The sequence below is a fragment of the Cynoglossus semilaevis genome, chromosome 1 (genome assembly GCF_000523025.1).
Source record: "Cynoglossus semilaevis isolate Cse_v1.0 chromosome 1, Cse_v1.0, whole genome shotgun sequence".
Classification (NCBI taxonomy): domain Eukaryota; kingdom Metazoa; phylum Chordata; class Actinopteri; order Pleuronectiformes; family Cynoglossidae; genus Cynoglossus; species Cynoglossus semilaevis.
In genome coordinates this window covers 29,681,811-29,693,891 of record NC_024307.1, presented here as the reverse complement: position 1 = coordinate 29,693,891, position 12,081 = coordinate 29,681,811, and the positions used below count along the sequence as shown (strand labels likewise).

Below are 12,081 nucleotides of genomic sequence, written 5' to 3'. Positions count from 1 at the left end.
ATGTAAATAGGAAAGAGAAGGGAAGGAGGAAAGCAGAGGAGATCTTCACACTGTTGTCCCCCTCCAAGACTCAATGAGTCTCCTGTCATGAACCTGGAGCAGACAGCCGAACATTCATTAGGCCAGAGCTGAAGCATCCTCATAATAAAAACCCAAAACACTATTAATCTAAGGTGACAGAGTTTCCCCACACTTTCCCACATACAGGGACAAACTGTGTTCCATTCAAGAGGAGCACATGACAGAAAAGTCTGACGTAATATTTTTGACAGACGTTTGTCTTCTCCTCTTAGGTTAACTAGTGCATGGTAGACCACAGAGGAGATCCAGTTGCACCTGAAGCCCGCTACAAATTTATAGCAAACAAGTCTGATTTTTTTTTTGTTTAAAAACAAACAGCTTGTTTGGTTATATTGGTAATCTGCTTCTGAAGATGTGTTCAGAAGGCTAAAGAGCAGTGAGTGATAGGGAGCACAGCAGATGCTCTTGCTTAAAACATCACAGGCCAAAAGTGTACAATATTTTAATCTCCAGAAATTATGCAGATTTCAGTACTTCCTGTAAATAAGCCTGCTCCTAAGATTAGTCACACACCTTTACAAACCCCCTGCATTTTTATGCATACTTTTGGCTAATACAATGCGTAGTCGGTGTACTATTGGCTAATTGAGCATGCTCTTCTGTTCCTTACGCTGATTAGCTCGTGCATCGTAGCATCTCTCACTGCTGTGGACCACTCTCTCATTCTCTTCACTTTGCGTCGCCATTTTACAACTCTACTGTGCATATAATTGTGTGGGAAAAGGTAATACACTCTAGGGAGGGTTGATAACAGGGTGGGGGAGATTTGTAAATGCTACATTTATATATGTAAATAATATAATAACTATCTCGCCTCTACTTCCTGATTTTTCCCATTTCGCGGTGAGTCTTGGAACGCAAGTACCGTGGTAGGACAGTGATCACTGTATGTGTAATATATATTTGTTTTTGACAGGACAATAGTTTAATATAAAAAATACCTCTCTGGTTTCTTTTGAATTCAATTTCTTGTTCATTCATCTTTCTGGTTGAAGGTGGATGACACCAACACCTTAAGACCAATTACTTTTAGACGTTTTATAACCAGCAACTCTTTTATCAGATCTTAGATTCAACCTAGCTACTTAGCTCCTCATTGGTTTAGCTTGCTGAGGTGCTAATTTTTTAGGGAACCTTTTTAATCATCTTAAGAAAAATCGTGCAAATTCTGAGTCATTGCAAATTGATTATAAAGACATGACTCTGCCGTGTTTTATTTTATTCCTGTGACCACATACCTCCAGCAGTTCATCTCCGTTAAACAGCTTGCCACAGCGACCGATGGGCCCCTCAGGTAAAATAGAGCGAATGTAATGATGCCCACTGTTTGCTTCCAGATTGATCCCCAGGCCGCTGTTCGTGGTGAACTTTTCCACCTGAGCCACCTTGACACAGACATGACAGATCACATCTATAAAGACTGGATATTAAGGCGCGGGTCCTTCTCGTATGGCGACCAAGGTCACACTGTTGTTTTCTGTTAGCTGTTTACCGAGACAAAGCAATTACTTGGAGGAAACGTGATAAATGTGAGACAGAAGATTACACTCACCACAACTTCATTACTCGCTCCCAGAATCTCCTGCCATTTTTGAATCAGTTGCTCCTCTTCAAAGAGCGTCAACTTCATCACTGAGGAAAAACAAACAACAAAACAACAACACTTGCATTGGCACACATAATGGAAAATTAATGATTCCCATATTCATTTAGAGCCAAGAAGTCGGCTTTAATAATGAACTTTTTCCAAATTACTTTTGATGTATTAAGACAGGGCCAACATTCATCTGCCTCGATGAGATTTCTACTGCAGTCTGTGCCACAACAAACAAAAACCATCTTCTCCTCTTCTGTTGTGTGTTGCTAACCACTGAGGTCCTGACAACATGGACTTTCATCTGCCAGTTAGGCATGCCTGGCAGCTTTTCTGCTGTATGTTAAATAAAAGGAATTGCAGCCTCCTACCGTGTTTGTCTTCTGTCAGCTGATCCGCAGTTAGCTTGACATCAGATCCTTCACTCATTGTATGAAGTGGCATTTCATCTGGAAACGCAAGTTAAAAAACAGTGTTACAGACAACTGCAACCAACAAGGCAAGAAAACAGCTGAAAGTACAAGAAAAACAATGTTTTCTGCATTCATGCTCAATTTAAAAACTTTGCTAGTCTGTTTATCGACTACTTACTTCCAAAATAGCATTGGCATTTTCTTCTGAACATAATCCCTCCACATTCTGAAGAGGAGACTAATTCACCCATTGATTTGACAAGAATACACAGGTCCTTGATTATGTTTAATGATCCCAAGTTTCCCATTGATTAACCTAAATGGCAGCAACCCACTGTACTCTCATTTGTTTTCATTCTTTTTTTTTAGATTATTCATCACAACAAAAGCTCTGACTTGTGGCTTTCTAAGAAATTCAGACTAAGATAGGAAGATGGTTCATTTTAGCAAGAAATAGGTACTTCTGTCTCCATAGCCTCCGCTCAACATTTACTCTAAACACTAATTTACTTCACTTTATTCTTTCACTTCTAATATCTTTGACTTTTCTTAAAATTCCAAAATATGTCATACGCCTCAGATCAGACACCAGAAAACCCCAATCAAACCTGGGATCAGAACAACTGGCATTCATTTGAGGTAAGTTTTTTCCAGTTAATCTATTTCATTTCCTAAATGAAATATTGAAATTTGGCTGTATTTCTAGGTTTTTGGGCTGCAATTGTAAACCTGATGGCACTGCACATGGATGAGGCTGTGTCTCAAATGGCAATATACCATTCATGTAAGTAGAACATTTTTTAATACAATTGTTTGTAAGTATACTAAATATTAATATTAATAATATACTAAGGATTACCTGTAGCTGTGGACATGGACATTCTATTTAAAGCACAATCTGTACAAGAGAAATGATGGCCTTTCAAATGTAAGTTTGTTAACAGAACAACAGTTTGTTGAGAATAATAACAAATAAATCCCTCAGTATCAGAATAAAAACACCTGTTGCAGGCTGTATTAATGATAAACTGTTTTTGACATAATGACAATGACATCGGTAAAGACTGGGTTTTCGTATTTAACATAACATTTTAACTTCTCTGTTTTTACTACAGTGATAAAAATGAGTGAAAGTTTGATTTTGGTGTTGGCAAGAATTTACTGCTCTCCCCATGATGAACGCTCCCATCTGGGCCAAATTTACACATCGACTGACACTTTTGTTTCTTATCGACTCTGAAGGGCTGATAAGGAAACAAAGACTGTATTTTTTGCTGTCCTGGTTAGATTTATGTCACTTGTATCCTTCCCACCTGGAGTAGTTTCTTCAGACTTCTCCCTCTCCACCTCAAGCTCTTTTGTGACCTTACTGTTGGCAGTAGTGTTGCCAGTGTTGATGCTGGAGGAAGGTGGTGAGATGGTCACGTTCTGGACAGGAGCAGGACCAATCTCATCAGGCCTGAATCCCCTCCTCATCAGCTTGAGGTGCACAGTCTGACCTGTGTGTCTCAGGACTTCCACTGCCTGTTGGTTGGTGTATCCCTGTATGTTTACGCCATCCACCTGCAGAGATCAACATTTGTAAGGAGTAAATTGGCTAATATAATCTATTGGTAAAAATGTCACATTAAATCTAATTACTAGTATTTGACTGGAATAAATTGAACCTTATTTCCTTATCTTACAAACCATTATAAAGCCTTAAACATTGCTGATAATAATATTCCACACTTAACTATAATTAAGCGAAGTGACATTGTCTTATCCGACTAGGCTCTAAAGCACAAGTGTCAACTCAGACCAGTGGGCCAAATCTGGCCCATCCTTTAATTATATTTGGCCCGCGAGAACATCAAATGTGTATTAGAGCTGGCCCACCATTATATAGCCACTGTATACTGGCGGGATTTGTAGTATTAGTGATGTATGCACAATATTATAGCACACGTGGTTTATTTTTGGTTGTTCTTTTGTTGGCCTGTGAAAAAAAGATTTACATTAAAAAGGAACTCAAAAGGCTAATGACAGAGAGAGATACATATAAGAAATAAATGCCACTGATGTGTGTCTTATTTTGTAATATTACGCTGGGGTTGTGTGTGTGCAAAACTGTAGTTTGTTTCCAAAAAAAATCAACATTAGGAGAGAAGGAAAAACATGCACATTTCAGGTCAATTTTTCAATATATATTGAGTTTGGCCCGCGTCTTTGTCCCAGTTTTTAGTTCTGTTCTAGTTTTAATAAAATTTACAATAATATATTAAATTAGATACATTTCTGGTCTCACTTTGTTCCACAACAACTTTTAATTACTGTAGATTTGTCAATTTCTTTTATATGTCCATTTAATTAAAAATACTCAATATACAGCTATATTATTAAGATAAAAATATATATTGTATACATAAGAACACAACAATGGCACACAATATAACTTTTGAAATACTTTTCAAACTTTTCCTTGAAAACAGGTTACTTTTAAAATGCTGTAACGTGGTTACTAACTCAGTAACTAAGAATTTATATTTAATAATTTATAAAGGTGAATTCTGCAGTTTATTACTTCCTTCCACTTAAAACTGTGTTAATACTAACTTAGTTGCCTGTGCTTCAAACTGCCACTAAATTTTCTTTTCTTTTTCTATCTCTGATAAAGAACTGCTTTCTTAAGATACAAAAAGAACACTGATTATACTAATTATTTTCTAATCCATGACACAACAAAATTGACATTAGCAGACCTCAAAAAGAAGTTTCTTTTGTAAAGTATTTTTTCTACTTCACCTGTCGACTGATTGACTTTACGATGAGAACCTTAATGACGGGGGAAAAAAGCTGCAGCAGCTACAGAGAACTCACCGCTATTATCTGGTCTCCAACATGAATGCGGCCATCTTGATCTACAGCGCTGTCTTTTGTTATGCTCTTAACGAAAATACCAGAGGGATCTGTGCAGACAGAAGCATTGAAGGGATGAAGAAGGGAGCAATGAATCATGACACTGAATAAAAAGAGACAGAAGAGTAAACACGTTCCAGCGTAATGACTGGAGCCAGGTTTTGAGAGCATGTTTCACAGTAATGTGAAGAATCTGGTGCAAAAAGATTTACAGAAAAGAATATAGTTTTCATATTGTGAATCCGTTACCAAACCCCCGCTGTCCCCCCTCCTTTGCAGTTTCTGCCTGTCTATCTCTATGATCTGTCTTATTAGTTATTTACCAGGATACACACATATGCACAGGGAGGAAATCAACAAAAAAGCAAGTCACTAACCAAAAAAAAAAAATCAAAATGTGCCACAAAGTTGTAGTTGTTCAGCTGGTTGCAACACACTGAGATGTAAATCATTTACTCAGTGACTCCAAACCTTTTTTGCAACAAGGAACGGTCAGCTGGCATTGGACAGTACCAAAAACCAGTGGCGCTGTGCTGACTATTGAAAGACCATGAGAGGGTCATTTAGGATCAGTAAATAGTCAAAATAAAACATGTTTTAGAATTTGTCCTGTTATCGGAGTCTGACAGATGCATTACTTGCCAGATGCCAGATTATCCTTAAATGAAAAGGTTAGTAGTAATCTGATCATACTACCAGTACTAAATGACCAATGGACACAGACAGGGGGTTGGGGACACCTACATTTGGAGTAAAGTAACTAATACAGGTAAACTTATTGTGCAACCACCAGTTCTGAGGCAGTGGTGGTAATTATCATGTACATATCAGGAAATCTGGAGAACCTGTTAAAAAAATGTATAATTTAAAACATTAGAGGAAAATTAGTTATTTGATTATTCTACAGGGTTAAATGCACTTAACATTAATTTGACATCAAAGATTTCCCTGTGTCTTTTCAACATTAGTGTAATATAATATTGTTTATTGTTTAAATATTGTTTAGCTCCACTGATCCAGGATGCTGCGGAGTCCAGACGCCATCGTGGTAGCTCTGTACATATTGGCCTTTTTTTTCGTTATTTTTTCTTCTTGATAATGAACTTCTCCTGTGGTGAACTGAGGTGCAATGTCTCACCTGAATTTTTATCACCAATGTAGCCAGCTATCGTAATTCCCAGTCCTTGCGTGTTCTTAGTTAGGCTCACATCAAATGCCTCAGCCTCCTCTTCCTCGTAGCCCTGAGGAAGAGATTAATGGAAGTGATAGATTTTGGCACCAACTAATCAAATAAAAAGCAAAAAGTAATAGATTTGACAGCGGTAAATATCTATTTACACTGCATGGACACCAAAAGACATTATTCAAGTCATTACTAAGTGATTTCAATCTGTGCAATTTAGGAAAGAAATTGCTAACATGCCATCAAAAGAATACTGTGTGGACATTGAGGTTGTGAGTTGCTAAAATGGATTTTTGTTTTCCATGGGGCTGAAAACTGACAATGACCATAAAATGGCTGTTTAAGTGCTGTTTCTGAAAAAGGGACAATCTAGGACTATCAAAATATAAAAAGGAGTGTAGATCAAGAACACTTGAAGATCAATGGTCTGAACTTTAGTTCTGAAAATCTTTTGATTCTATTGTCTCACTCTGAATAGGTGGCTGATATGGTAATCAATCATCCTCAGGCTTCATCATAGAAAAAAACTAAGATTGATATGAAGGTGGAATCATTTCCATGTTATGATGAGAGACTCCTCAGACTCCTGACACTTTTCTCACTGCCTGTCAATCTCACCTGTTGTTCATTGACAGTAGGGAGCACCACAGGCATGACAGCAGAAGGAGTCTCTTCTGCAGGACCTCTGGTAACAACCAGCTTCACTCTGTTCCCACACTGCCTGAGGACCTGTGCCACCTGCTCACTGCCCATGCCGCACAGATCAGTGTCACCGATTCTGAGGATGTGGTCTCCACTGCGCAGGCGGCCATCCTGAGGTAGAGAAGACAGTGTTTTCTTGTTTTGTTTTTGACTCCAAATGTTAAAAAAAGAACAAGTTTACTTCTCACAGGGACAACAGAAAAAGCTCCACACATTTTCCTCCTCTATGCCTTTTCCATTATTTGGTTATTGAGCTGTCAATCTATTCAAATCTTTTAATCAGATTTATTATATAGCAGATGCAGATTGATCGCGATTAATCATGATGACAGACATCGTTTACTGACTTTTTCATGGGGAATGAGTGAATATTGTTGTCAGCCAGTCAGGATTATGAATGGAAATAAAATCTTTTATTTCTATTATTAATAATGTAATCCAGTATTAGTTCCATCGTTAAATTTGTATTTTTACAGATTTATAAGACAAATCAGCCTAACTAGGTTTTATTCAGATCAAGGTTTTTTTTATCCCCAAATCAAAGTATTCAAGACCACCAACTAAATATCAAGCATACTCCTACTAGTGTCTGTGCTACAAAACTAAGGACTTTAATACAGAGCAAAGCCACAATCATTGAGTTACACACCACTTCCTCCTCCTTTGTCTATAATTGCAAATGATAAATACATTTCCACTTCTATATAACGCTCTTTGAACATCACTTAAAATAATATTAACAAATAAATACCTTGGTATCAGAATAAAAACACCTGCTAGAGGCTCTTTCTGAAGAAGCCATTTCCTCATTACCTTAAATAAATCACATAATGATGCTGACATCGGTGTGGATCGAATTTTTACTCTGGCTCCAACAATTTAATCTTGGCTGTTATTAAAGTTTGTGCCGCCAACAAAACCCAGAATGCCAGTTTTATTTTGTGCTTCATTACGTTCTCTGTATACAAAAAATTAAGAGAGTTATCTCATCAGTTTCAACTGTTTTCCATAAATAAAGATTTGTGCAATTTCTTCAGTCAATACTGTAGAAGAATAGTTTTTGATGCTTGTTGCTAAAATATAAAACTTATGTTAATACAATTACCTGATCGGCTATACCTCCAGGGAGTATGGTTTTAACAATAACCCCAGTGGTCTTGCCTCCAACGATCCCAAATCCAAGGCCGGTTCCGTCATTGACTATTTCAATAGTCTCCACGTGTTGCAACTTGTCAAATATTAGGAAAATAATTATTTGTGTAATGTCTCATAAAATCTGTGGTAAACATGGAGATATTCATTAGCCTTGTTGAAAGTCTGAAACAGAATTTCCGAATCAGAGGTTTAACCCTGCATGTTTCTAAGCTTTGTGGGTTTTTTTTTTTTTTTTACATACCGCGTTGGAATTGGCCGACACAGTACTGGCAGCAGAAGGAGTGCGAGATACCACAGGACTCGCCAGCTGAGGAATTGGGCCTCGAGCAACTGTGAGCTGCACCCGCTCCGCAGCGCTCTGCAGGATGCTTATGGCCTGTTGGTGAGTCACTGTCTGGTCCAAGGGCTGCCCATTGATGGCCAAGATTTGGTCTGCTTCTCTGAGTTTTCCATCACTGCATTGGAAAAAGGCCCAGTGATATGAAGGTCAATGTGACATCAGATACTCAAAGAATTTAAATTAAAACTTTCCCCTTCACTCTTTCTATTCCTCTCTACCTTTCTATCTTGTCTGTTAAAATAAAATCATTATATGAGACAGCAATATAACTACAATTATTTATAAATGTTGCAATACACATTGCAATAAACCAGTCACAGATGTAAAAATTGTAATTTTTTCCAGTTAAACAGGCAGTTCCAGAGTGCCAATTCAACAATTAAGCGGTTGTAAAGCACATTCAGAAAGAATATAAGCATTAGTCCTACAAATGACCCTCAAGTCCTCACATACCAATGAGCCACGCTTCCAGGCTGGATTTCCTGGATGAATATTCCCAGTTCCCCACGGTCCTCACTCTTCAGACCCACCACACTGAAGCCCAGACCTCCAGACACAGGTTTCTGAAGCTCCACATTTGTCATGTGGCGGCCCTGCATCATTTCCACACACATATAGAAATACAATATGTAAATATTATATTATTCATACATATATGTACATATATACACATATATACATAGGAGTACACACACACACACACACATATATATATATATATATATATATATATATATATATATACAGTATATATATATATTGCTGACTTATAGCATCAAAGCTGGAAGCAGCCGTTAGTAGTCTTTTTGTTTGTTGTTCGTTTAGTGGTTTTCCATATCTGAGCTTCTTTGGCCATTTGGGTTTATTTGGCTTTATTTTTTCATCAACCTACTCAGGGTGATGGGATATGCTACACAGATAGGCAATGTAGAACAATACTTTTCATAAAGTGTGTTTAATAAATACTCGATACTGCTAAAAGTTATTGCACTGGCTCACAATGTTCTCACCTGGGCCATGGACTGGACTACATGCTCAAATTCCTCACATGATGACTTGCTGATAATGTGTGTTGCAGGAGATGTGTCTGAATAGGGAGCATGGCTTCCATTAGACTTGACTGCTGTATTGTGATCGACCGGGTCACCCCCTCGTTGTACTGGGATATTTACCTGGATAGAAGAATATGATAGTGGGATAAATCTGGATTACTCGGATGCAGTTAGTTTTTAATTACTGCAATGACTTTACTTCTGAGACTGATTAATTACATTACAAATCAGAATCTCAATTACCACATGGTTTTGGTTTGACTGGTTTGTTATTTCCTTAAAAACTGAAGCCTGCCTTCTGAACATTTGAGTTTGGGGAGAAACACATCCAACAAAACGGACACTTAACCTAACAAAACCCTACGTGTCGCGCTAGGTTATCATTGCTTGCTGCTAAGTTACAGTCCTCATGCATAAGCTTTGTTAGCTGTGTCCTTGCTAAGAGGATTAAAGTTCCAGGGTGATTCTTGCACATTTAAGAAATTGTTTCTGCCCCACTTCACACTGCAGCAGTGGCTTCGTTCTCATTGGAGAATGGGGCCTTGTCGCCATAGCGACATGAGCCGAACAAGGGCTTTACCAGCAGAGCCAGACGACGGACAGTGTGTGTTTGTGTGTGTGTGATTATGTGTCAGGCTCCTGTCTTAACAGCAGATTTCAAAATCCACACTTTCTTCAAATTCAGCATCTGGAGCAACAAGTGCTTTTTGCTTCTGAAACTTTCTGAATCATTTCTCTTTTGTTTACAATTCGTGAGACTGTAATTCAGTGGCTTCTTGATAAATTCTGTTAACAGGCTCAAGAACACACGCACAGACAAAGGAATGCACCTCGTACGCAACAAACTGACTTGCCAGCAGACAAAAAATGCCAAAGGGGCTTTCATGATCTAAATTCCACCAGGGGTAAAAAAGCTCTAGCATCTCTGCCTCCCACTGCATAGCTGAAATATTTTCATCTTTCTCCAATGCTTTCCCTGGCCCCTCATTCCAGTGTATCTTAAAAGCTCGCTTCATCCACCACTCAAACATTCAATTCTCAGTGGGGAGAATTAGCCTGAAAAAGAGTTCCTGACTTAGACCAACTATCTCTGCTCACGCACCCATAATATTATATCTGACTTGTGAGAATTCTGACAGCAATGTGGCCACAGCAGCAACATTACTGGGAATGGGGACCAGAAATACGTGTGTGTGTGTCTGTGTTTTGACACATGCTATGAGCAAAATTAATGGAGAAAACAAGCATATAAAACTGGAACGTAGGTTTTTTTTTTCTTAAATTTAACCATGATCTATTTGCATAATGCGATGCTATCATGCAACCACTGCCAATTGACCGCTACAAAATTCTAACTACAGGCTTTATGGGGCCTCATGACAACAGTCAATAGCAGAGATTATTCATAAATTATTCATAAACACTGAAGCCTGCATTTTCTTAATTCATAATAATGTACAGATGTACAGGCACAAATGAGACACAGTCCCATTTTAATGATGATGATAATTATACTGTATTACACCCTCTCCCTGCATGGACATCACATCAAAAAACAGGGCAGTTCTGATGTCACACAACTGTCTCTGTTTAGACTATTTATGGTCCAGCTAAGTGTGATGACACCATCTGGCATTTCAGCAGTGTAGCACCATAGTTATGTAAAATTTCCATGACCTTCTACTCCTTTTTTTGTTACAATCCTTGAGACCCTACACACATTGCATACAGCATTAATTAAATCATGCCTGTTTACATATTTGCAGACTGAAGTGAGAGTTTACCTGGTCTCTGAGAAGTTGGACAGACTTCTGCAGGGCCAGAATCTGGTGGAAGAGGGGGCTCTGGAGCACCGATTTTAGCAGACTGAGCTTCTCCTCGCTGGCCAACTCCCCCCGCTCCTTCAGTTTGGCCTGGAGACGCTCCACCGCCTGCAAGGCACGCTGCGTATCTGCAAGCCGTCAAATATTTCAGTGACAGCCAGGGAGAGGGAGTGGATGCAAGAAAGAGGTAAGAAAGATAGTAAAACAGCAGTTTGTGAGAAATTGACTTTTATTTTCCTACTGAACAGCCTTATTTAATTTACTTTTACAACAAAGGGCAGGGTTTTCAAAAAAAAAAAAGATTTCAAACCATTATACACTGATATAACTATGAAAACACTTAAGGACCAAGTGGCCTTAATTTATCCTGCAGGACTATCATCGCAACTCATGACAACAGAGTCTTGTTAGATAGGTGAGACAAAGCCACCTAGAATCCGGGCATTTCTGAAGCTAGCCAACTATGCCTAAAAGGGCCAAAGGAGGTTCCAGAGCATTTTTTGCATAGATATGCACTGTTCTTTAATCTCAGGATGTACTAATCCAACTTTATCAGTCCTGATAACGACAGCGATAACCGGGCTTCGCATTACAGCGGATACCAGATACAGTACCAAGTTAGTACCATTGTTGAACATTTATTGCAGTCATTTCATGTCTTAATTAAACTGAGTGTTGAACATGAAAACACAAATTTTGTTTTTGTGAAAAGACTCAGCACTAGAGCTGAGATTCAATTTATTTAGTAAGAAAGAATCAGGAAAACCGAAACATTCGATACAGGAACTTGTTGTAAACCACTGCTTGTGATGGTTTTAAAAAAATTAATAAATAAAATCG

The 12,081-nt window shown here is 38.3% G+C and overlaps 1 protein-coding gene and 1 long non-coding RNA gene across 16 annotated transcripts in view; one reads left to right on the top strand and one right to left on the bottom strand.

The window, feature by feature from the left end:
• The window catches only part of LOC112486515 (uncharacterized), a 21,295-nt gene extending 19,668 nt beyond the window's left edge, over positions 1-1,627 (top strand). For both annotated transcript variants that reach the window (XR_003049055.1, XR_003048999.1), the window contains one exon: positions 1,419-1,627. This is a non-coding gene — a long non-coding RNA (uncharacterized LOC112486515). The remainder of the gene's footprint in view (positions 1-1,418) is intronic.
• The window catches only part of mpdz (multiple PDZ domain crumbs cell polarity complex component), a 42,293-nt gene that overhangs the window by 28,228 nt on the left and 1,984 nt on the right, over positions 1-12,081 (bottom strand). For 12 of the 14 annotated variants that reach the window (XM_008326666.3, XM_025063005.1, XM_025063589.1 and 9 more), the window contains exons 3-14: positions 11,203-11,369; positions 9,377-9,538; positions 8,820-8,959; positions 8,268-8,481; positions 7,977-8,099; positions 6,788-6,982; positions 6,125-6,227; positions 4,948-5,036; positions 3,402-3,651; positions 2,047-2,124; positions 1,634-1,713; positions 1,320-1,466 (exon numbers count right to left, since the gene is read on the bottom strand). In XM_008326666.3, the coding sequence (XP_008324888.1) occupies positions 1,320-1,466; positions 1,634-1,713; positions 2,047-2,124; positions 3,402-3,651; positions 4,948-5,036; positions 6,125-6,227; positions 6,788-6,982; positions 7,977-8,099; positions 8,268-8,481; positions 8,820-8,959; positions 9,377-9,538; positions 11,203-11,369 (1,748 nt within the window). The remainder of the gene's footprint in view (positions 1-1,319; positions 1,467-1,633; positions 1,714-2,046; positions 2,125-3,401; positions 3,652-4,947; positions 5,037-6,124; positions 6,228-6,787; positions 6,983-7,976; positions 8,100-8,267; positions 8,482-8,819; positions 8,960-9,376; positions 9,539-11,202; positions 11,370-12,081) is intronic. The other 2 variants (XM_025062734.1, XM_025064713.1) reach the window with 2 other exon arrangements.